This window comes from Diospyros lotus, chromosome 14 (assembly GCF_014633365.1).
Source record: "Diospyros lotus cultivar Yz01 chromosome 14, ASM1463336v1, whole genome shotgun sequence".
Classification (NCBI taxonomy): domain Eukaryota; kingdom Viridiplantae; phylum Streptophyta; class Magnoliopsida; order Ericales; family Ebenaceae; genus Diospyros; species Diospyros lotus.
Genome location: NC_068351.1, coordinates 33,544,948 through 33,571,706, shown reverse-complemented (window position 1 = coordinate 33,571,706; position 26,759 = coordinate 33,544,948). Strand labels below are relative to the sequence as shown.

At 35.7% G+C, this 26,759-nt stretch overlaps 1 protein-coding gene across 1 annotated transcript; it reads left to right on the top strand.

Moving 5' to 3' along the window:
* Positions 1 to 1,786: 1,786 nt before the first annotated feature.
* Positions 1,787 to 4,088, top strand: LOC127789814 (leucine-rich repeat receptor-like serine/threonine/tyrosine-protein kinase SOBIR1). Its single transcript, XM_052318819.1, has one exon. The coding sequence runs from the start codon at positions 1,806 to 1,808 to the stop codon at positions 3,750 to 3,752; it is 1,947 nt and encodes a 648-aa protein (XP_052174779.1). The 5' UTR covers positions 1,787 to 1,805; the 3' UTR covers positions 3,753 to 4,088.
* Positions 4,089 to 26,759: the final 22,671 nt, after the last annotated feature.

The window sequence follows — 26,759 nt, the reverse complement described above, 5'->3', positions numbered from 1 at the left end:
CACTGTCTGAGACTCTCTCACAGTTTCACTCTCTTTTTCACTCTCACCATTTTCGCTACCTACCAGAACTCAAACCAATGGAGACCCCATCCTCCACCTTCATCAGCTTACTCTTTTTGTCTCTCTTACTCTGACTCTCTCCCACATTCTCACTCTCATCGTCCTCCACAAGATCAATCTCTACCCCATTTTCGCCACTCTCCTTTCTCATTTCTCTCTCTACCAAAAAGTTTTGAATACCCACTCGCCTTCTCTCTATCTCTCTTTCTCACCTACTCGAATGCCCAAACCTTTTTTATTGCCAGCACACACACACACACTCTCTCTCTCTCTCTCTCTCTCGTTCTTGCTTGTGCTCGACTAGACCTCTATTGCACAATGCATGACCGGACCTCCGTCAATGCAGTTGTCGCTATCGCCACCCTCGTTGAAGCTACCTCCATTTCCTTTTCTCTTTTTCTCTCTCTATCTCTATCTGGGTTTTCTGTTAAATTAACACATATATAAATATATAATATATTTATTAAAATTATATTTTTATATAACTTTAGCTTAAATATACATATTTTCTAAATAAAAATATAGACTAAACAACTATACAAATAAATAATATACTTTAAGTTAAAATATATTTTTATGTTATTATTTATTTTATTATCTATTTATATTGCTTGCATAAACCTAAAATATGATATTATAATTTTGTTTAATTTTAAATATAATTTTTAATTTTTGTGAAATATAATATTAAGATTTTGTATAACTTTACATACAGCTTTTGATCTTTCAACTAAAGTAATATAAAAAAATAATAACATAAAAATATACATAATTATTTATAAATAAAATAATTACAAAAAACACATAAAATTTTATATTTTATATGAAGAATAAAGAGAAGAAATTAAAATAATTATTGTTGATGATATATATTATTTTAGTGATGTGATTGGTGAACAACTAAGGGAACACCATTTGAGGACAACACCTCTGAGCCGTAGGCCACTAAGGCCTATGCCTAGGCCCCAAAAATGGAGGCCCCAAAAAATTGAAACTCTTGTGCATGGCTTGGGGCTTGGGATTGTAATTCATGAAATTCTCGACTTCGTTGAGCAACAACAATGTGGGTTCGGCGGCCTTGTTCCCGGAGACATCCAGTTGGCGTCGTCTTTTCTTGGGGCTACCGTCATCCCAATTTGAGAACAAGTTGTAGAAACTGGGGTAATCCTCCTGGGGAGAAATAGAAAGGCAAAGACTTCTATCAAAAAGGACAACAAATCTAATGAGAAGCAAGTTTGGAGTTGAAATGTGAACGAAGAAGACAGTTTGAACGCGGAGGCGAAGAAGATTCGGGGAGTCCGAAAATTGCCCAAAAACTTCCCAGAAGTCGGTGGAAAAGGCAGAGGCTTCCAAGTGTTAGTTTAGAGTGTCTAGATAGCATTATCCAACTTTGAAATTGTTATCTGAGCACTCACTTGTAACACTTCTATATTGATATATTAAATTTTGTGTTACATTGATATAAATATACAGGATGTCATTAAAAGTGTTACCAAGTAAATGTTCAAATAACATTTTTACAACATGAGTGAGTCTTAACATTCTTATTTTTTCCAAAAAAATATTATTTGAAAACTTAATTATAGCATTTTTAAGGAAACTTATGCATTAATATACTGTAATTTCTGTGGTTGCTTCGTGTCATGCAAGTTCTTTTCCAGAGTGCACAATCCGCGTTGTATCCGCCTATATAAGCAACCAACCATTTTGAATTCCCGGCACAGCCGATCGCAGCCACCCAGGCAATGGCCGGAACCACCCCCTTCTGCTCCCTCCTCACCCTCTTCTCGGTGATCCTCCTTGCTCAGGCTAATAATCTCAGTCTTGACAATCCGGATCATGCTGCTCTCTTAATTGTCCAAGAAGGCTTGGGAATGCCCAAGAATCAACGCCTGGATGAGCAAAATCCATGTAACTGCGCCGGAGTTTTCTGCCAGAGGAGGAAGGACTCAAACAACTCCTATGTTCTCCGAGTTACCAGGATTTTCTTGAAATCTCGGCAGCTCGCCGGGGTTCTGTCTCCGGTAATTAGGCAGCTGTCCGAGCTCAAAGAGCTCTCTCTGCCTAACAACCGGCTTGTTGACCAGATCCCACCGGAAATATCTTCCTGCCAGAAACTGGAAATTCTTAACCTCCGAGACAATGACTTGTCTGGGGAGGTTCCGGCTGGGGTACTGTCGTCGTTGGCACGCCTTCGAGTCCTCGACCTCTCTTCCAATAGATTTTACGGGAATCTGAACTTCTTGAAGTACTCCCCCAATCTGGAAATACTTTCCCTTGCCAACAACAAGTTTTCCGGGACAGTACCTTCATCGCTGCAATCCTTTGGGAATCTCAGAGTGTTCAAGATCTCAGGGAATCCTTTGCTGGAGGTCGAAGGCTCGGTACCGGTGCTGAATCAGGCCGAAGGATCCTCGCCTAGATTGACAGAAAGGAAGACGGTTCCAGAGCGTTACATACTAGCTGAAAATTCCAGAACCAGAAGTCAAGCTGCTGCTGCAAAGGCGCCTTCCTCAAGTCAAGGCTCAAGTACTGACACTAGCACTACCCACGCTCCTGCACCAGCACCAGCACCAGCAAGGGGAGACAAGCACGAGGAAGGGGCAAAGAAGGCGGGTGGGTGGATTCAAGGATTCCTGGCCGTAGGATTACCAGTGATCGTAACCGGGTTTCTGTTATTAGTGTTCTTCAAGGTAATTATGAAAGTGGTTAGAGGTAGGAGGGCTTTGGGTCCAGTAATCTTCAGCCCACTAATCAAGAAAGCCGAGGACTTGGCATTCCTGGAGAAAAAAGGAGTGGCATCGCTCGAAGTCATTGGAAGAGGTGGATGTGGAGAAGTCTACAAGAAGGAGTTGCCAGGAAGCAATGGAAATGTGACAACTCTAGCCATAAAGAAGATAGTTCAACCCTACATGGATGCAGCAGAGTTGACAGAGGAAGATAGTAAGCTTCTGAACAAGAAGATGCGACAAATCAAATCTGAGATTCAGACTGTGGGTCAGATACGACACAGGAACCTTTTACCTCTGCTAGCTCATGTGACCCGGCCAGACTGCCATTTCCTGGTATACGAATTCATGAAGAATGGTAGCTTAAGGAACATGCTGAACCAAGTTTCGGCAAATACTAGACAACTGGATTGGCTGGCTCGTCACAAGATAGCACTGGGAGTGGCTGCCGGGCTTGAGTATCTACACATGGACCATTCTCCTCGTATAATTCATAGAGATCTCAAGCCTGAAAACATCCTTTTGGATGACGACATGGAAGCTCGAATTACAGATTTCGGGTTTGCCAAGGCAGTGCCTGATGCAAATTCTCATGTGACAACTTCCAATGTCGTGGGAACTTTGGGATACATTGCCCCAGAGTACCATTCGACGCTGAAGTTCACAGAGAAGTGTGATATATACAGCTTTGGTGTGGTGCTGGGGGTTCTGGTAATAGGAAAGTTTCCGTCTGACGAATTCTTCCAACATACAGAAGAGGTGAGCTTGGTGAGGTGGATGAGAAATGTCATGACTTCTGGTGATCCAGAAAGAGCAATTGACCCTAAGCTGATGGGAAATGGGTACGAGGAGCAGATGCTTCTGGTCCTCGAGATTGCTTGCTCTTGCACTCTTGAAGATCCTAAACAGAGGCCTAACAGCAAGGTGATTAGACTCAAGTTGTCTCGGATCAAGCACGATTGAGTAGTGTGTTACAAAATAGTGAATTAGGTATAAGAGGGGTTGATTCATGTGAGAAAGAAGCCTAAGTATTAAAGAACTTAAAGTAGGACAGTTACCCCCCACGTGTGTAAAATTAGCATACGCAAATGTATCTTATCTCAAGTTTCAAGTGATGAAGTATGTCCATTCAAGGACATTATTAGCTAGATCAAGTACTTTTGTTAGTAGCACTCCCTCTGCTTCAGTTATGTTGATGAGTGTATAATTTTATATATTTATTTCTTTTATATATGGTCTGTTGGGTGAGATTTATGTCTTATTGTGCTGATTTATGCTTATTTTTATGGTTAAGACAATTTTGGATAGGTTAAAATAAATTGAGTTTTTACTTAGAAAATTTTAGCTTTTTAATATTTTGACATTTCCAACTTCTTGCAGATTTTTAACTATGTTAGAGTTTAATAACATGAATGAGGTCTTCACAGCTTTTGTAGAGGACTTCTTGGGCTTTCCATAATAGTATTATTTGTCCAAATTCGAGTTCGTTTGGGTCTCAAAATATTGCTTCAACATTAGGGCCAAAAAGCTGGGACAAATCCTAATTGGATTAGAATTCTACACGAATACTAGATCTTTAAAAAGACATAAATTGAGCTTCTGATGTCCAAATTTAGTGATTCAAAAGCCTAAATTCATCTACACATTCTGAACTACAATTCTTAAGAGGAGTTGAAGCCCAAAAATCTTTTTATTTGACCCAAAATTGGCTTATAAGTTACAGGAGTCTAAGAAGCCCTAATTCTTTGGCTGATTTGGATTCTTTGTTGGGAGCTATTTAAGGTCTTGATCTAAGCTCGAGAAAGGCGAACGTCGAAGAAGAAAAGGAGGCAGAGAAGCACATCCAAGAGGAGAAAGAAACATCATTTTCATATTTTCTCCTTTTTTTGTGCTATTTCTCTTATTATGTGTGGCTAAACTTTGATTTTTCGGTAGAAGGATATTTTGAAGCCATGGTGAAGAATACTGTGAGATCTTTTGTATTTATTTGCAATATGATTTTCTCTTGAATATTCATGTATCTTCTGATTTTAATATTTATGATTATTTTTTTTGATTGCATAGACGGTCGCTGTTTAATTCTTGATGCATAATCAATTGCTAACTTGAATACCAAATCTATAATTATTTGGTCTTTCTTGCATAAATAGCAACTAAGGTTGATGATTATGGATAAGTTTTCGTTCAATTCCCAGGGAGTACATGTGTTGAATTAAATAAATTGAGCTTGTGTGTTTATTGTTCAAATTTGGTCTTGTTTCCACAAAGTTTAATGCTACCTTTGAATTACTAGAGAGTTTGTTCTAGGGTTGTTTGAAGGTAAGGGTTAATTAAAGAGCTTGTTTTAATTAACTAAGAAGTAAGGAAACATTAAATGAACAAAGCTTGTTATTCTTTCTAAGGCCAAGTATTCAAGAAAAATTAGTGACTTTGACATCAATGATCTGTGTTATAACCATTAGTGGATAAATCCCTTCTACCAGAAATGTTTCTATTAATTACTTTATTCTTTTTACATTCTGATTTACCTTATTAATTTAGAATAATATTCTGTTTTTAATTTTTTAAATTTCAAAATTCAAACCCTCCCAATTTTTTCTTCTATTTATTTTAAGTTTTCAAAGGAGTAGATCTAACCAATCCCTATGGATACGACCTTATTCATCACTATCACAATTTACATTTTTAATAGCAAGAATTTATTATTTTTTATTAGATTCGACACCCATCATATATTAACAACACATTTGAGATCACCCAACAATGCTCTATCAATATTGGGATTTAATCATGTAAAGAAACACATATGCACTTCAAGAAGCAGAAATTGTATTAAAAGTAGGAAGATCATGCCCATCATAAAGACAAAGAAGTTCTCACAGCTCAGCTTCAGGGCATTTGCATTTAACAGATGAATAAAAGGAAACCATGCCAATTGAAAATTCTTTCTGGAGATGGAATAACAACCAAACACTTCGCAAACAATATGCAAGTCATAAACCAAAGTTCCAAACCTGAATGGTGAAGACCAATCCATTTTCTGTTTGAGTTCTTTATGCTGGCATAGGATAAGTAATCCGACCTAGTAGGGTAGCTATTAGTAGCGGAATGCATTGCAACACCAATGCAACTATTGAGTCATTTGACACGAAACAAGAAGGTCCTGAACAAAAACTATCATAACCATACTAATAGTTAACATAAACACAATGCTGGCAAGGTGAACATATTTCATAATTAAGGGTTCATTGCCTAAATAGAAGGGCTTTTCTTAGATGTTTCGGTCATCTCTCTTGCTTTCTCTCTCCCACCCGTGCGATTGTGCCACCATTGGCCCTGATCTATAAGGAGGTTAGTCTTTTAGTTTTATTAGTGATAATTTTCAACATGGATCCATGTTATATACGTATATACGCGCGATTTAGGTTTGGCCGAATGTGTAAACTTAGATCTATGGAGATTCAACCGTTGGATGTTGCTTGTTTTTGGATATGTGGGTCGATGGGGATTAAGGTGTCAGGTGGTTGACTCTAATCGCCGGGAAACACTAGGGGTGAGCATAAAATCGGTTAAACTGATTAAACCAAACTGAACCGATCGGTTCGATTTTTCATGGTGGGTAGTTCGAGTTCGGTTAGTGGTTTGCAAAAAATTCGGGTATTCGGTTCGATTTGGTTATTTGGGAAAAAAAACTCGACTAACCGAATCGACTCGCGCTAACCGACCCGTGTTGCTTGCTGCTGTCTTCTATTCTGTCGGTCCATTCAACATTTGCCTTGCCTTTCTTTTTCCTTGAGCATCACACCTGATAGCTCGCTTCGAGAGAGAGAGACCGACCACCTCACAGACCCCCCCACTCGTCGCTGTCGTCAACCTTCACATCGCCGTCGTTCTCCCCACCCGACCCAACACCCAGCCCTCCTCACTCGTCGTCGAAGCATCAACCTTAGCCCTAGGTCTTTGGCAGCTAACCCTAACCTCACCATCGACGCATCGTCGTCCTCGGTAGACCCAAATGCCTTCAAGCCCTTCACCGTCGGCTTCTTCCCCACCTAAGTCCAAACACCTAGCCCCCTGGTCATTGAAGGCTCGAAGCATCGACCCTAGCCCTAGGTCGCCGGCTAACCTTCACCTCGCCCATGCCCTCGCCGTCAGACCCAAACACCTTCACCATCGGCTTCTCCCCCACCCAACACCCAGCCCACCCCCACCCTATCGAACGCGACAGCAAACCCTAAGCCATTTCACCCTCCTCACCGTCAACATCAACAATCTGGTTGGTTTCGACAACTTAGGAGTGAACGATCTTGCAGGCATCGCCGTCTTCGATTTGAGAAGGTAATATGATTTTGGCAACTTAATCGTCCTGTGGTTTTGATTGTCATGTTCGATTTGGTTGGTAATACGATTTGGTTCATTGATGCTTTGACTTTTTGCGAATTCGTTGGTTAATTCGTTTGATTTGTTTAACTCGTTATGATTTGGTTCGGTGTTTCTCTTTTTCAAATTCGTTGGTTAATTTTTTTTGTTGTATTGGATTCTTGTGCAGAATGCACTATTGTTATTGTCATAGTTAAAGCTGTGCTTGTCAAGACCTGCTCCAGGATTTTCTCGCTAGCACAGGAAGTTCGAGAGAAGGCCCATTCAAAATGGATATAGATACTCAAATTTACAAGAAATTTCTTTTCCGAATTTGCTCACCAATAATAGGAGCCAAAATAAATTACATAACACTCATTACATCAACATCTTGGGCTTACCGCCCATACATTTTGAAAATACAGGGCAACAAGGTTTTAGAATTAAAATAAACCCTCAAATTCTTGCCCTCAACATACACCTACGAATCTTTGAGGCCGGGACATCTCTGTACACATCTAACCAGAACTCGCCCAAAAAATAACTATCTTCCATTACCTGGAATGACAAAAGAAATAACGTGAGCCACAAGACTCAGCAAGTATATATATCAAAGGAAGAAACCATAGCACGACACATGAATGCATGAATAATTTAGAGCCAAAGAAAGACCATTACCTAACATCTAAATACCCATTGGGTTCATGCCTTCAAAACTGGACAACAACATCTTCAAAAATACTTCTTTTTGGTTCATCAACCCATATTTCAAAGCGATCCATAAGGCTCGACAAATATATATATATATATATACACGAAAACAAGAAAGAAAGGATGGATAACAACATAGAGTACACCCGACACCCCAATACCATTTGAACCCATCCTTTAATTCTCATTAATAGTACCATTTCATAGGCAAGCATATATTTCAACAAAGGGAGAAATAGAGTTAAGGCATGGATAATTCAAAGTGGAATAGACCCTACTCCCCAAGTACGAGTAGCATTTTCCATTTAGTTCCCCTCAATAAAATTATTCCCATGCCATTGCCATTATGCATTTTATGCATCGACTCATCTCTCATGAATATATAAATCTTCATACACCATATTGGCTCACATAGCCATCCATATACATGAATCACATTGGCTCTTCAGCCCTTTATTCACATGCATGAATGCATACATATATATACAAAATCAATTTTCCACTCATTAGCTTGAGCATCGCCTACTGGGTTTATGGCCACTTCACTCGCGTCAAGCGCTCTTTAGGATATCCTTTCATTTCTCCATTTGCGGAATATAGCCGCCGCGCTAAAATAATAGCAATAGGGCGCAAATCATAATGCCATGCCATGCTCATGGAAGCGCACATAAATTTAACATACATGATCCATTATAGAAATGTACACATCATGCACATTTAAACATGCCAATAACATATTCACTCATGATCTCATGCATGCACATACGCATATCTTCCATCACCTCCTAGCATTTTGGAGGGTTAAGTGATGTTAGAGAAAGCAGTTAACAACAACTTCGGCTAACAATTATGCTTAATTTGGATTAAGGAAAGCCTTGGCCCACTCAAATTATCACCAAAATATATGATATTATATATCAAATTGAGTCTCTCAAAGTCTAGTTTATAACGCTTCAAACGTATCGCAATTCCGAGTTTTATATCAAAAGTTATGATCAAAATAGCGCAACCTGCGCAGTGTTGAAAAAAAGTTCATTAGTCGACTTTTGGAAGGCATTAGTTGACTAAAGCTTAGTTGACTTATGCTTAGTCGATTTATAAAGGCCCATTAGTCGACTGGGTCGAGGCTGGGACTGAAAACATGCAAAAACAGGCCTCCAGTGAGTCGACTAAGCCCCAAAAATAGTCGACTCATCACCCACAAACACACTAAATGACCCCAAAACACCCCAAAACAATCTCAAAACAAACCATGGCTAATCTCCTACCCCAAGTTGCCATTCCAAGAAATAAAAATGGGGAAAACACGCCCCAAAGAGACCAAGAACAAGACTCAATGAAGCCATTAAAAGAAACCCATTTTTCTTTTGGAAAAAGTTGGAACAACCCACATAACTCAAGCTTTAGAAACACCTCTTATAGGTATGAACATAACAACTTAGCTAAGCATAAAAATAAAGTCTTGCAACAAAAGATATGAGAAACAAAGAGGGATACTTTGTAATATCCTAGTATTTTGAGAATAAATAATAATTAATTTTGTATTCAAAATATTTTTGACATCAATTAGAGATCATAATTGAAAAATTAATGGGTTTAGAGTTAGTGGGCTAAATTGGAAAAATAAAGACTAAGTAAATGGGCTTAGAGTTAGTGGGTTAAATTGGAAAAATAAAGACTAAGTAAATGGGCTTAGAGTTAGTAGGCTAAGTTGAAAAAAAAATAAAAAGCTAATGGGCTAATTAGTAGGCTAAGAAAATAGGTTTAAAATTAATGAATTAAATAAAAGAATAATCTATTTAGAAGAAGATTTAGTGAAAAATAATTGAGGTGACAAAATAATTAAAGATAGTGAGTGAAATAATTGAGAAATGTTGGAGACAAAGTAGGGTGTGGACAAATAATTAAAGATTATGAGTGAGATTTAGTAGAAAATAATTAAGAAATATGACAAAATAATTAAAGATGATGGGTGAAATAATTGAAAAATGTGGAAGACAAATTAAGGTGTGGACAAATAATCAAAGATAATGAGTGAAATAATTAAGAAATATTGGAGACAAAGTAGGGTGTGGACAAATAATTAAAGATTATGAGTGACATTTAGTGGAAAATAATTAAGAAATATGACAAAATAATTAAAGATGATGGGAGAAATAATTGAGAAATGTGGGAGACAAATTAAGGTGTGGACAAATAATCAAAGAAAATGAGTGAAATAATTAAGAAATGTTGGAGACAAAGTAGGGTGTGGACAAATAATTAAAGATTATGAGTGAGATTTAGTGAAAAATAATTAAGGAAGATGACAAAATAATTAAAGATGATGAGTGAAATAATTGAGAAATGTGGGAGACAAAGTAAGGTGTGAACAAATAATCAAAAATAATGGGTGAAATAATTGAGAAATGTGGGAGACAAAGTAAGGTGTGGATAAATAATTAAGAATTTTTAGTGAGATTTAGTGAAAAATAATTAAGAAATGTGACAAAATAATTAAAGATAGTGGGTCACTACAATTAGATTAAGCTTAATTCAACCTCCTATAAATAGAGGAAACTTGAAAGGTTGGAAGACTTAAATTAGAAAGAGAAAGGTTGTAAGAAAGAAAGATTTGAGAGTAAGAGAGAGATTTGAAAAAGAAAGAAAGAAAGAAAGAGATTGTGAGAAAAATTGAGATTGTGAAAGAGATTTGGGAGGAAGGAGTCCTTAAGGAAGAGGAATTTGGGCACATCAAAGACAAGCTTGAGGAAAGTGTTACAAGGTAAGTGTAAAATATCTCAAATAGATGGAAGTTGATAATATTTTCTTTTATCTTATTATGTTTAATTTTTGAAAAATTTCAAAAAAAAAAAAACAGGTGTTTTATTTTATGAATTATTATGGAAGAAATTTATGAAAAATATGGAAAGAAATATTTAATTGGTAATTTTTGGGATAAAGGGAATTCTTGGAAAATAGAAGAAAAATAAGAAAAAATTATGAAAAATTCTCATAAAATTTTAGAAGATTAGAAATGTTATTTTATGAATTTTTGTGGAAAAAAATTAAAAAAAAATGCTTGGGGAAGTATTTATTTTGGAATTATTGAGAAAATAATGGGAGAAATTTAAACGATTGAGGAAAATTTGAAGAAAATAAGTTTTAATACCCCTTGAATAAGTATGATGTCCAGGGATCATTGACACTAAAGTTTGAGTATAACTAGAAGTCTAGTGCGAAAGTCGAGGCGAGCACTTTTTTGAGATTAAAGCACATTTCTCGAGACTCAAGCCGATTTTCAAAGGTAAACTAGTATTTCTCAAACCTAATTTGTCTATGAAAGGTAATTTCTAAAATGTGTCATATGATTTGATAGTATGCTTATATATTAAATACGATGTATGTTTCAAAGTATGTTTCGGCATGTTGACATAAAATGATGCGTGTGTATGTCACGTAGATGCATTTACATAATATGATGATGATATGCATATGTTCACATGTAATCCATCATTGCTCATGCATCGCATATGTTTGAGAGTACGGGTGGGCATCGTTGTTTTACTAAGGGTGCACCCATACATCTCGGCCTGGAAAGAGCTGGTCGTAAAAATGGTAAGTGGCATATGAAGTATGGATGCCCATCGGCTCAAACAGGCCAAATGTCAGGATATTATGCATTTACATTCATTCATGAATATTATACTCTTACTTAGATGGCCGATCATCTAATTGGGCGATGCCCCTGAAATATTTAATGTTCCAGATGGAAGTCATAGCAGAAATGAAGGAAATGAAGGCATGTGATGGCACTCGTTGAAGTGCGTAAATGTATCGGTTATGCATATAACCTGTCATGTTTATGTCCTGCTATGTTATCCATGATGTTGATTATGATATTTCGGCATGTAATATTAAGGGATGATCATGATTATGTTTAAACACTAGTACGTCTGAGAATGATGTTATGATTTTATTATGAATATGAATCTACGATTCTGATGTTAAAAGCTTGTTAAGTAGTCAGTTACAATCTATCATGTTTCCGCTATTAGCTATGGTTACCCTAATGAGAAGAATGAGAGAGAGAAAATATATATATATATATATATGAGGTAGAATTGGTAAAGTAATTATTAATTAATAAACGCCAGGGTAAGAAACGCTTCGAGAGGAATGAGGCGTTACATAATTGAACCAAAATAAAAGTATGAGTGCAAGAAGAACTTGCCTTGAAAGATGCCTAAACCGAAGAAAAGAAAAAGCTTCCTCAGCTGCAACCTTAAAGCTCCCAGCAACAAGAGAAATATAGAAGAAGAAGAAGAAGTTTATGCCGAAAGGGAAGAAGAAAGAGGAAGAAAAGAATGGAGAAAGAATCAAAAGAAGAGAAAAAATTGGAGGGGGGGAAATGGGCTGCACGTCCATCGCAACCACCCCCTTGCAATTTTACCTTTTTGCCCACCTTGCATACTCACACAATTCAAAATATCCAATGCCCATTTTTTAAAATTTCTCATTTTATTTTTCATTCCTTTTGTATTTATTTCTTTCAACTTATATAAATGCATGGCCCAAATCCAAATCATAGGCCCAATTAAAAATGATGGCCCATTCTCCATCATAAGCCCCAATGAGCTTTATAACTTCACTAAATTTACTATACAAAAATTTTACACTTGGGCTTAACCCAATTTCAAAGCCCTCAATTCACTTTAGCCCACTAAGTTGGATTTTTCAATCATTTTCATTTTCTTTATTTATCATCTCTTCATCCATTATGATAACAACATTTAAAATTTATTCACGTAAGAAAATATTTCCCAAACATTTAATTTATGACAAAAATTCAAATACCCATAATAACTCACCAATAGCGCCTAATGAGTCGTTACAATTTCTCTCCCTTTCAAAGAATTTGGTCCTCCAAATTCAGAGTTGCTCATGCGCACATAACTGGGAAGGAGATGCTTCATCTCAACCTAACTCTCGGGTAGCCTCTCCCAGACAAGGATGCTACCTCCAACCCGATACATACAAAATCAACTGAATCATCAACACCTTCCCTTATTATGCTCAATGGCATTTCTTCACAATACCTCAGTCTTGACCTCTATGGTCAATTAGCCCATCATGTGCTGAGGATCCAACACATTCTTCCTTAACATTAATACATGCAACACTTCAGGCACACTTGCCAAATCAGGCTAACTCATATGCCAAAGATCCAATTCACTCTATCATCTCAAAGGATCAATGTAGCGGAAATTAAACTTCCCTGAAATTGCAATTCGGTATACACCCATCTTGGGTGTTTCCTTTTACCATGCATGATCATTGACGATAATTACAAGACATGCCGTTTCCAATCCGAGTAATTCCTTCGGCCTATCCTGGGCCACCTTCATTCTAGCCTTAATGACTCTGATATGATCTTTTCTAAAGTTTATTTTAGGATTTCAGGGCTCAATAATGCCTTATCCCTCATTTCTTTCCAACAAATAGGAAACCTACACGGCCTGCCATATAATGCCTCACAAGGCAGTATTCCAATACCGACTTGATAGCTATTGCTGGAGGCAAATTCCACCAATGGAAGGTGGTCATCCCAACCACTATGAAAACTCAAGGCACATGCCCTCAATATATCCTCCAATGCCGAATAGTTCTTTTCGACTACCTATCTGAATGTGGGTGGAATGCGATGCTGAACCTTAACTTTGACCCCAATGTCTCATGCAATGCTCCTAAAAGTGCGAGGTAAATCGGGGATCCTGATCCGATACTCGCTAGAATGCCATGCAATCTAACAATCCCCTCTACATATATTATGTCTTCGCTAAATGACTCAAGGGATAGATTTTTTTAATAAACAAGAAGTGGGTCGATTTTGTCAACCTGCCAACTATCACCCAAATAACATCATTCCATTATCGCTCTAGGTAACCCTACTTCCAAGTCTATGGAAATATTATCCCACTTCCGCTCTGGAATGGGAAATGACTGCAATAGTTTCACGGGCTTTTGATGTTCCACTTTTCCCTGCTGGCACACTATGCCACCCAAAACAAATTTAGCTACCTCATGGTTCATGCCGTCCCACAAAAACTGTCGTTGAAGATTCTGATACATCTTTGCTGTACCATAATAGATGGGGTAATGGGACTCATGGGTTTCAAACAAAATCTCTTGCCTACTCTTGGCATCATAAGGAATGCAAACCCGTCCCTAAAGCATCAGCAACCATCATTCCTTCGATTACGCGTGAGTCTTTCCAAATCTGCCATGATATGAGCTAATCCTTCATCTCTCGGTTGCTGACCTCGAATCTACTCCATCAAATTCATACACGCATAAAGCATAATGGGTCTTTCCTTAGGAAAAGAGATAGACATCTCATATACAATATTCTCCAATGACTGAATAATCCCTACAGTTTATTCGGCAGCTGCAGATGAGACACAACACTGGGCTTCCACCTAGACTCTAAGGCATAACGCCAAGAGTTTTTCAGGCTTATAAATGTGGCCAATATCAAAACCCATACCATTCCACGCTCAAGTTTTGGAGACCTCTCTATCGAGGGTCCTTCCCAGTAAATTTAACCCCTTTTTTCAAGTCATTCGAGATAAAGGAGCAGCAATGCTCAAAATCTCTTTTTTAACAACCTACAGCACGCCTTGATGCCCAAGAGACTCCTTATAATTGCAATGATCTTGCATAGAGATCACTTCTCTATCATTCAGACCTTGGCAAAATCCACAAGAGACTATATTTTTCGACCTAAAATTTTCATTTGCTATTCACAACATACCTATTGCGATTTCCCAACTTGGACAAAACAACCCTTAAATACTCCGGGCGAGTCTCCTCACTCGGCGAGTATATCTTCATATCATTGACGAAAACTATAATGCCGATGTTGAGATGACTACTTCCTCAACTCATCATTCACTAATACCATCTGGACCACATGGCAATCTTGGAGAATGCCACATTGTAATAATTACTTTCCATAAGTCATCCACTTACGGCGAAGTTCTTATCAGTCATGGTCTCTTATTCCAAATACCACCATTCGTGCATGCCACTACACTGCCATATTTCCTTCTCTCTTCACGAATTAAACATGATCATCTAAGCGTTATTAATATACATTAATACCATTAATCGAACTTGGCTATACATACATACATACATACATACATACATACATACATACATACATACATACATATATATATATTGCCCACATTACTATTTTAATGGTTTTAGAAAACCACACTCAGCAAAAACAAAGTTGACAGACGGAAGGAAACGGGCGACCGTTCACGACCGGTCGACAACTCCTTACCATCGGTTAACAACTGTTATGCTAAAATAGGCTCTCACCTTATTATTTTCTTCCTCTTAGCTTCTCATTAACCTACGGAATCGCATTACATTTTTATATAGTCTAGCCTTATTTAGGTTTTACATATATACGTATGCGTGTGTTCGTATGGAAGTCCTTACTCTTTCTTTCTCCCTTAATTCACTATGCACATCCTCGTGTCCTATACCTAAACTAAGATTCAGGAAGGTAACGACACGTGCCTCTTATAGAACTCCAACTTAGATCAACCTTTCTTCTTCTCATTAGTACAACCATATACTTAGGGGCTATGTCGCGCTTTTCCCTTTTCTCTCGGCATCGAATGTGGCCTTTTTCGCAAGAGAACTTCTCGTGGTGTGTCCTAATCTTACATCCACTGATTTTTTACTACCCATCATGTCCATCCTTCGGCATCTTCATGCATCGAAAATCCACAGCTCCTTAAGAACAGGGACACGTCTTACCTTCGTCTCACCAATATCATAAAAATTATGACCTACCATTACATACTCATCTCTCATGGAGTGAGACTGCCTTAGAGGGTATCAATCCCTTCAGGCTCCAACTGCTATCATCACAATGATTTTCCTCTGCCCATAGGGTTTATCAACCATAGCACAATGCTGAATTTTTGACAATACTAATAGGGAAGCTACTCCCTACAAACTGGCTCCGTAAGCCTTTGATCAAATTCTCCATCTTTGGCCTTTTAGCCTTTATCCCACATACTGTGGCAACATCGCAAAAGTGTTAGCATCAGTGGCCCTCTCAGCTACTCTGAAAACAAATTGCGTCTACTCCAACATCCAACACATCTAGGCTCTTGAGACCACATGCCCTAACTTTCATTCATTTCTGCCACTTACAATTGCATAAGTATCTACACTATCATGGGACAATCCCTAATTCGGGTGGCGACCACTGCATATTGAGTCTCCACATGTTGGCCTTTCCAAACTTATGTACCTTTCTCCTCTTGCTCAATGTACCAATGTACATCCCTAGTATTTTTGCACGGGGCGACAATGCAAGTAACGGGGTACTCCTTCCTCAACCTCAATTCGATAGCCCTTTTATAAGCACCCATTTACTATATAACCAATTATTTATAGTTATTACTTTAATTTAACTTCTCGATTTCGGACTACTAAATATAGTCCTAACTCTACCCGACATTCCTATATATACAGAGACTCCTCTCGTCCCAACCTTTGCTCTGATACCAAGCTGTTAGAACCCGCTCTCGGATTTTTCCATTAGCACAGGAAGTCTGAGAGAAGGCCCATTCAAAATGGATACAGATACTCAAATTTACAAGAAATTTCTTTTCCGAATTTGCTCACCAATAATAGAAGCCAAAATAAATTACATCAACATCTTGGGCTTACCGCCCATACATTTTGAAAATACAGGGCAACAAGGTTTTAGAATTAAAATAAACCCTCAAATTCTTGCCCTCAACATACACCCACGAATCTTTGAGGCCGGGACATCTCTGTACACATCTAACCAGAACTCGCTCCAAAAATAATTATCTTCCATTACCTGGAATGACAAAAGAAATAACGTGAACCACAAGACTCAGCAAGTATATATATCAAAGGAAGAAACCATAGCACGACACATGAATGCATGAATAATTTAGAGCCAAAGAAAGACCATTACCCAACATCTAAATACCCATTGGGTTCATGCCTTCAAAACTAGACAACAATATCTTCAAAAATACTTCCTTTTGGTTCATCAACCCATATTTCAAAGCGAGCCATAAGGCTCGACAAATATATATATATATATACACGAAAACAAGAAAAAAGGGATGGATAACAACATAGAGTACACCCGACTCCCCAATACCATTTGAACCCATCCTTCAATTCTCATTAATAGTACCATTTCATAGGCAAGCATATATTTCAACAAAGGGAGAAATAGAGTTAAGGCATGGATAATTCAAAGTGGAATAGAGCCTACTCCCCAAGTATGAGTAGCATTTTCCATTTAGTTCCCCTCAATAAAATTATTCCCATGCCATTGCCATTATGCATTTTATGCATCGATTCATCTCTCATGAATATATAAATCTTCATACACCATATTGGCTCACATAGCCATCCATATACATGGATCACATTGGCTCTCTAGCCCTTTATTCACATTAGCTCTCAAGCCATTTATTCACATGCATGAATGCATACATATATATATATATAATCAATTTGCCACTCATTGGTTCGAGCATTGCCTATCGGGTTTATGGCCACCTTACCCGCGTCAGGAGCTCTTTAGGATATCCTTTCATTTCTCCATTTGCGGAACATAGCCGTTCCGCCAAAATAATAGCAATAGGGCATAAATCATAATGCCATGCCATGCTCATGGAAGTGCACATAAATTTAACATACATGATCCATTATAGAAATGTACACATCATGAACATCATGCACATTTAAACATGCCAATAACATATTCACTCATGAGCCCATTCATGCACATAGTCATATCTTCCATCACCTCCTAGCATTTTGGAGGGTTAAGTGATGCTAGAGAAAGCAGTTAACAACTTTGGCTAACAATTATGCTTAGTTTGGATTAAGGAAAGCCTTGGACCACTCAAATTATCACCAAAATATATGATATTATATATCAAATTAAGGCCCTCGAAGTCTAGTTTATAACGCTTCAAACGGATCGCAATTCCAAGTTTTATATCAAAAGTTATGATCAAAATAGCGCAACTTGCCCAGTGTTGAAAAAAGTTCATTAGTCGACTTTTGGAAGGCATTAATCGACTAAAGCTTAGTCGACTTAAGAAAATGCTTAGTCGACTTATGCTTCGTCGACTTATAAAGGCCCATTAGTAGACTGGGTCGAGGCTGGGACCGAAAACATGCAAAAACAGGCCTCCGATGAGTCCACTAAGCCCAAAAAATAGTTGACTCATCACCCACAAACACACTAAATGACCCCAAAACAATCCCAAAACAAACCATGGCTAATCTCCTACCCCCAAGTTGCCATTCCATGAAATAAAAATGGGGAAAACAAGCCCCAAAGAGACCAAGAACAAGACTCAATGAAGCCATTAAAGAAACCCATTTTTCTTTTGGAAAAAGTTGGAACAACCCACACAACTCAAGCTTTAGAAACACCTCTTAGAGGTATGAACATAACAACTTAGCTAAGCATAAAAATAAAGTCTTGCAACAAAAGATATGAGAAACAAAGAGGGATACTTGCACCAAAATAAAAGTATGAGTGCAAGAAGAACTTGCCTTGAAAGATGCCTAAACCGAAGAAAAGAAAAAGCTTCCTCAGCTACAACCTTAAAGCTCCCAGCAAGAAGAGAAATATAGAAGAATAAGAAGAAGAAATGAGAAGAGGAAGAAGAAGTTTCTGCCGAAAGGGAAGAAAAGAATGGAGAAAGAAACAAAAGAAGAGAAAAAATTTTTTTTTGGGGGGGAATGGGCTGCACGTCCATCCCAACCACCCCCTTGCAATTTTACCCTTTTGCCCACCTTGCACACTCACACAATTCAAAAGATCCAATGCTCATTTTTGAAAATTTCTCATTTCATTTTTCATTCCTTTTCTATTTATTTCTTTCAACTTATATAAATGCATGGCCCAAATCCAAATCATAGGCCCAATTAAAAATAATGGCCCATTCTCCATAATAAGCCCTAATGGGCTTTATAACTTCACTAAATTTACTATACAAAAATTTTACACTTAGGCTTAACCCAATTTCAAAGGCCCCAATTCACTTTAGCCCACTAAGTTAGACTTTTCAATCATTTTCATTTTATTTCTTCATTTTATTTATTTATCATCTCTTCATCCATTATGATAACAACATTTAAAATTTATTCACATAAGAAAATATTTCCCAAATATTTAATTTATGACAAAAATTCAAATACCCATAATAACTCACTAATAGCGCCTAACGATGCTTTCTGCTGTTAATTGCTTTAATGCATTGTGAATGGGATGTTAATTGTTTTAATGCACTATGAATGAGATTCTTGCGCAGCTGTGCTTTCTGCTTTCTGTTACTGTCATTGTTTAATTTGTTTTGCTTTCTGCTGTTATTGTTTTGATATATAAGTGAATTGTGCAGTAATGAATGTTTTTTTTTTGTATTTTGTTGGTTTTTAGTGTTTTGCAGTTGATATTTGTATTGATCAGGTGTTTTTTCTGTTAATGGGTTTTTAATGTCACTATTTGCTGTTGATGATGTTGGTGTTTTTAATGTTTTCGGTTCTATTTTTGGATTACTTTTCGGTTTAATCTTTGGTTCGGTTACATTACAGCCATTTCAGTTAATTTGGTTTGGTTTTTGAGCTATTTTTTTGGTTCGATTAGTTTAAAATCTAAATAGGTAAATTCGATTTCGGTTAGTGAATTAAGTCGATTCGGTTATATCCATAATGTCGGTTCAGTTCGGTTAGGCAAAAATGGGGCAGTTCAGTTAAGTTATAACCGAGTGTACACCCCTAGGAAACACTGGCCATGATGGCTAGTGGCGACTGCCAATGCATTTTTCAATTGTGGCCGAAAATTAAAAAATATATCTACAAAAATCCAACCATTAAATTTGGCCCATTTTTGTGTATGTTAACCCCCATTGACTTGGTATTTCTAATGGTAAGCTTTGATCGTGGGAATCTTCGTTTCAAATTAGAGATGGATTTTTTTTCGTCTCAAAATCCATCTAAAAAAATTCGTCTCTAAATTGCTATTTTCTTGTAGTGATATATATATTTATATATTAGTTTTTCTATTTACTTATGTTGTTTTTTAAATGGTGGCGATGATGATGATGGTGGTCTGGATTGTCGAAATGAAAATTAAATAACACGATTTGTTTTGAGTTGTAAAGGAACATGATTTGTTTCTGTATTGTGTTATGCGAGCATTCACATGTTAAGGAGGTTGGGGTCTCAATTGCGAAGGAGATCGAGAATTGGGCTTATATGAGGGGGTCGACAAACGGAATTTAACGGCGAATGCAATTGGGAAAGGACTGAAGACGGTGTTGCCGGTGTTTAGGGAGAGGGAAACCAGTTCTTAAATATTATTTTATTTGTAATTATCTTAGTTATTGTTATGTGGATGTTGATGATTTTGTTTTGTAAATGTTAAAAGTTGAATGTAATATTTAATTATGAGTTTGTATTGTAAAAGTTGAAGTCAAATTTTGGATCTTTGATCCTTTGAATATTGTGAAGGTTAAAATGAAATGATTTTGAATATTGTGAACGTTAAAATGAAATCATTTGTTAAAACTTAAATACCAAAAAATTGAATTGATTTGGACTTATTTTGTGGACCTTTGAACTTAAATTATTAGGTTTAATCAAGAGACAAGAATTAAATGTCAATCCATCGGATAAAATATTGATATGGTTACTTTAAAATGAAGATTTTTTAATTTTAATTTAGTCCAAATCAGTTGCATATCTCTAATTTTTATCATAAAAAAAAGAATAAAGTTGGTTAGTTGCAATGATGATGATAAGGTATTTTAAAGTTGGTTAGTCTAATCCAAAGATGGTATTTTAAGTTTAAGAAATGATATTTATTTATTATTTTTAATTAAATATTTAAAAATTATTATAAAAAAGAAATAGAAGAAGAAGAAGAAAACAAGTAAATTTTTCTTCTATTCTTGCTAATGGCGGTGATGATGTATATACATATATGTTACATATGTTAAGGGAGGTAAAATTATCTTTATTAGAATCAGTCGAGTGGATTTTTTTTTTATCTTGAGATGTCCGAGTTTTGCCCAACTAATCTTGAGAGATTGATAATATTTTCCCCTGATATACTTTTCAGGTAAATTTGAATGCAAATACAGTCTATACATAATCAGAGCTAACTCTTAATATGTTCGCACCTTTTTGGTATTAACCTTTTCAACCTTTTGACGATATCCCCCTAACAGTACTCGGCTTTTCTAAGATGTCAGTGAAATTCGAACTCCTAACCCTCGTGTTAATCTCTTCCTAATTTGTCGAGTGAAAATTTTAATCTTTGCTATGGTGGTTGCATTGCATTATTGCATTTTTTACGAGTACGGACCAAGCGAGGTTGGTACTTAGTAGGCGACATGTTTGGCATATTTGATAATATTTATTTTATGTTTTAGTTTTAGTCCTTTAAGTTTTGGTAGTAGCTTTTTTTTTTTAATATCTATTTAATAAGATACTATACAAATATCAACATTACCACGAACAGGCAAATTTGAACATAATATGATCATATCTTTAATTAATGTTCACCATGAACCAGTGCTCGTCTTGTATTTCCATAGAATAAATTCTTTACTTGATTGTACACAAACACATAATTATAATAATGCTTGCTTAATAAGGTGAAAAAGTAAAAATTAAGCCTATAATTACAAATGCGATCGTTTTGAAAACTTCTTGAAGCATATTTCATTATTTTTTTTATGTTTGGAGCATTGTATCATCTATAATATATTGATAGATTAATTACTGATTTTGTATTTTATTCAGTTTTTTTATTATAATGCCTGGAAATATGTCTTAACTAAACTTACAAACATTTGGAGGTTTTTTTTTTTTTTTTTCAATGAATACTTAATTATTTCTTTTTGAAGAAATATTTATAATTTTGTGAACCTTAAAAATAAAGATAAGAAGAAAATGGACAAATTAAATCTGTATTCTCTCAAGTGACTGGCGGGTAAAGGCGACGGTCCGACTGGCCAGTGGGGATGTTAGAAAGTTTGATGGACTTATCGACGGGTTTATCGAAAAGGGTAAAAAGTGAATTTTGCCCCCATGCCCTACTTTCTTCCTTTCCCTCCCATGGATTTCCCCTTACTCTGTGTGTCTCCCTTGTCATGGCCGTCACCTCGTCTCTCTGCCATGGCCGTCTTGCTCTCGTTGACAATCACTGTATTGACTGTCGACGAGGCAAGGCGGCCATGGCAGAGAGGTGACGGAGCCGAGGCGAGATGACAACAACGAGGCGCAATGACGACCATGGCAGGGGAGATGCACAGAGAAGGGGAGCAGTGGTCCACTTTATAAATTTATAAAGTGGACAAGAGCAAAATCGTCTTTTATCCCTCTTCTGTGAGCCACTTGGTAGGCCCATCGGGCCTTGTAAAATGACTCAAAATGATAAGAGACAAATTGCATTGGGCTACCCAAAATTTAATCTTTCTTTTGTTCGAAAATTAACAAAATTAGAAAATGGCAAAGACGTGAAGTGGCCAAATTTACAAATATAACCTTTAAATTAATAAAGGTAACGTGCACCTACGATGAGGCAGGTGCACAAAATCGCACTCGCCAGCCTTCATTCCCATCTCATTTTTTCTTCTTCATATAAAATATAAAATATTAATATTATATATATATGAGATGGGCACATGACTTTCCATCCTTTTTTTCATTATATTATATATATATATATATATATATATCTTGCGTTCACACTTGTTCACATTTGAAATTATGAGATTTCTTTTTCTAAATAATATTATAATTATATACAAATCACAACCCCCCCTTTTGACTACCAATTCCTCCTGTCTCCTCCTTTTCTTTTCTTTTTTATTTATTTATATATATATTAAATTATTATAACAATAATATAATATATCCCCTTTTGACTCCTAATTCCTCCTGTCTCCTCCTTTTCTTTTCTTTATATATATATTAAATTATTATAATAATAATATAATATATCCCCTTTTGACTCCTGATCCCTCCTGTCTCCTTTTCTGTTCTTTTTTTATTTATATATATATATATTAAATTATTATAATAATAATATAATATACTATATATACTAATCATTAAGCACTATACATTGATTATTGTTCACATGTGAATTTCCTTATTAATTGCAAGCGGCTTCTTCATTCAATTTTTTTTTATTACATATTATATATATAATATATACATGCCAATCTTTCTCACAATCAGCTGCCATTTTACAGTTTTAAAATTTTATTTTCTTTTTTTTATATAATAATTTATTATAATATTATATTATATATATAGAGACAGCTTCACGGGAAGCTGCTCCGCACCCAATCTATTTTTCATTTATTATTATTATTATTATTTATTTATACTTTAATGTAACACCCGCACTCCAGGACGTTAGGTAACGTAAGATTCTGAGAATATTTTTTTTTTTCAATCAACGAAAACTCAACACAAAATTATTTCTTGAAAATTTTGTTACACCTTCTCAATATATCAACTATGAACCATCAATAAACTAAGACATGTACATCATCTCTAATGCGGAAGTTAGATCGAAACCTCAATAGACACAATCGAAACCACTTTATTCATAATATAAAGTCGAACCAACGTTTATATGACGTCATCAAAATTAACAACATAATTGAAAATGACATAAAATAAATTATCCACTAATCGCCGTCACTCTTCGGCATTTCCCTTTCCTTTTGCATTGCTGCATTTTACTTGGAACGTTTGAAAATTCTAGAGACATAGTCCATATTAGATGATGAATCATCTAAGTGAAAGTTTAAAAACACATTTTCATGAATGTATGCAAGACATGAAATAAGCCAACAAATCCCGGTAAGCCCTAGCCCAAGAGAATCCCACAACGCTTAACCCTATCACAGGGAAATAGTAATTTCTCTAAAAGCCATGTCGCCATACGGATATATCGACACGACACGATTCTAGCTTAAGAGGGGCAAGGTCAACGCATCTCCCCAACATCTTAGGAACAATCGTTACCAACTTCCTGCTTGGGAGGGTCACATCAACGCAGGAACCCGGCTCACCACATTTACATAAGAGATTATGTTCCCACTCTAAGCATCCAGGAACAACTACACAATCCCAACTCAAATCCCATATGGGCCACCTAGTCATCCTAATGCAACTTCTCTAACCATACGGTCTGACACGGAAACCAAGACAGCTATCCCGGCATGCACACCAGCACAAGATACCCCTATATATTATTCCAGCAACACCTTTGGGGAATTACAGCTACACTATCCAGACAACATTTTAGGTTGACAATCTATAAACAATAATTTATAAAACATATCACAACTCAATGCATCATATAAACAATAATTTATAGAATGCAATGCACAAGTACAAAATGTTTAGGGACGAAGCTCCCTCATAAAAATCAACCATCGCCGGTTACCGTTTGCATGCAACAAAACCATTTTGCATGACATCAAAACAAATTTAAAGATAACAAATACCAAGTTTTTAAGATAGGAACACTCACCTTAAATGTAATACAAAATGCTTCGAAATTCAAACTCAACCTCAACTTTGGTGTCAAGCTTTCCAAGCCCTAACACATTCCTCAAGTTTCAAATAAATTTCTAAAATTTTTCTTTGTATTCCTTCCCTGCGTATTCTTTCTCCGCATGTCCTTCGTTTCTTTCTTTCTCCGCATGTCCTTCGTTTCTTTCTTCATTTTTTTCTAAGCCTTTCAACTATTTATAGGTGATTTGAACCATGGCCACCAAGAATTGATCACTACATGCCTCAATTATCGTGTAATTTCTTACGATCTATTGCCCTCTGCAATTATTCTCTCCATGTGCAAGAGATAACAACTCCAATAGCTACCTTGCCACCAATGCATATATATATATATATATATATTATATTTGCATCACCCTGGCCAAAGAGTTTTCCTTCACGTACAACTCACACACATAAATACATATATTATATGAAGAACATGGCCTTCACTTTATATACACATATAATAATTACATTATATATATATATATTATAATTGCATCTTTCTTGGCCACCACTTTATATATACATTTATAATTCCATCATCATGGCCAAGCCTTCCTGTAATATCCTATCATTTTGAGAATAATAATAATTAATTTTATATTTAAAATATTTTTAACATCAATTAGAGATTATAATTGAAAAAAAATTAATGGGTTTAGAGTTAGTGGGCTAAGTTGAAAAAATAAACACTAAGTAAATGGGCTTAGAGTTAGTGTGCTAAATTGAAAAAATAAAGACTAAGTAAATGGACTCAGAGTTAGTGGGTTAAGTTGAAAAAAAATAAAAGGTTAAGTAAATGGGTTAATTAGTAGGCTAAGAAAATAGATTTAAAATTAATGAATTAAATAAAAGAATAATCTATTTAGAAGAAGATTTAGTGAAAAATAATTAAGGTGACAAAATAATTAAAGATAGTAGGTGAAATAATTGAGAAATGTTGGAGACAAAATAGGGTGTGGACAAATCATTAAAGATTATGAGTGAGATTTAGTGGAAAATAATTAAGAAAAATGACAAAATAATTAAAGATGATGGGTAAAATAATTGAGAAATGTGAGAGACAAATTAAGGTGTGGACAAATAATCAAAAATAATGAGTGAAATAATTAAGAAATGTTAGAGACAAAGTAGGGTGTGAATAAATAATTAAAGATTATGAGTGAGATTTAGTGAAAAATAATTGAGAAAGATGACAAAATAATTAAAGATGATGGGTGAAATAATTGAGAAATGTGGGAGACAAATTAAGGTGTGGACAAATAATCAAAGATAATGAGTGAAATAATTAAGAAATGTTGGAGACAAAGTAGGGTGTGGACAAATAATTAAAGATTATGAGTGAGATTTAGTGAAAAATAATTAAGGAATATGACAAAATAATTAAAGATGATGAGTGAAATAATTGAAAAATGTGGGAGACAAAGTAAGGTGTGGACAAATAATAAAAAATAATGGGTGAAATAATTGAGAAATGTGGGAGACAAAGTAAGGTGTGGATAAATAATTAAGGATTTTTAGTGAGATTTAGTGAAAAAATAATTAAGAAAGGTGACAAGATAATTAAAGATAGTGGGTCACTACAATTATATTAAGCTTAATTTAACCTCCTATAAATAGAGGAAACTTGAAAGGTTTGAGAACTTAAATTATAAGGAGAAATGTTGAAAGAAAGATTTGAGAGTGAAAAAGAGATTTGAAAAAGAGGAAGAAAAAAAATAGAGAGAGAGAGAGAAAAAAAAATGCCAAAAAATTCCTAAAAAAATTCTATAGGTTGGGTTTAGTAGTTTGTGTGAAAATTTGTAGTAGAAGGCATTGTTGGATGCGCAAATCGAGGCTTCGCCGCAATATAAAAGAATACCGAATCGTTCTGCGGGAAAGTGAGTTATCTTTAAAAATTTCTTGAAAAATTTCAAAATATGAGAATGATATTTTAGAATTTTTGATGATGAAATTGGAAGATAAATGCATGATTGGTATTTATTATGAATTTTTGAGGCAATAGATGCTTGAAAATCAAAGAGAAAATGAGAAATAAATAGAATATGGATTCTGAAAATTATGAGGAAATTTATGGGGCTTAGGAATATTGTTTTACGAATTATTGTGAAGATAAATTGGGAAAATTTTATGAGAAGCTATTTATTTCACAATCTGGAGGAAATAATAGAAGAAAATGGGAGAAACTAAGAAAATTATAAATCTAATTTTCTTAAGTAATTATGATGCCCAGGA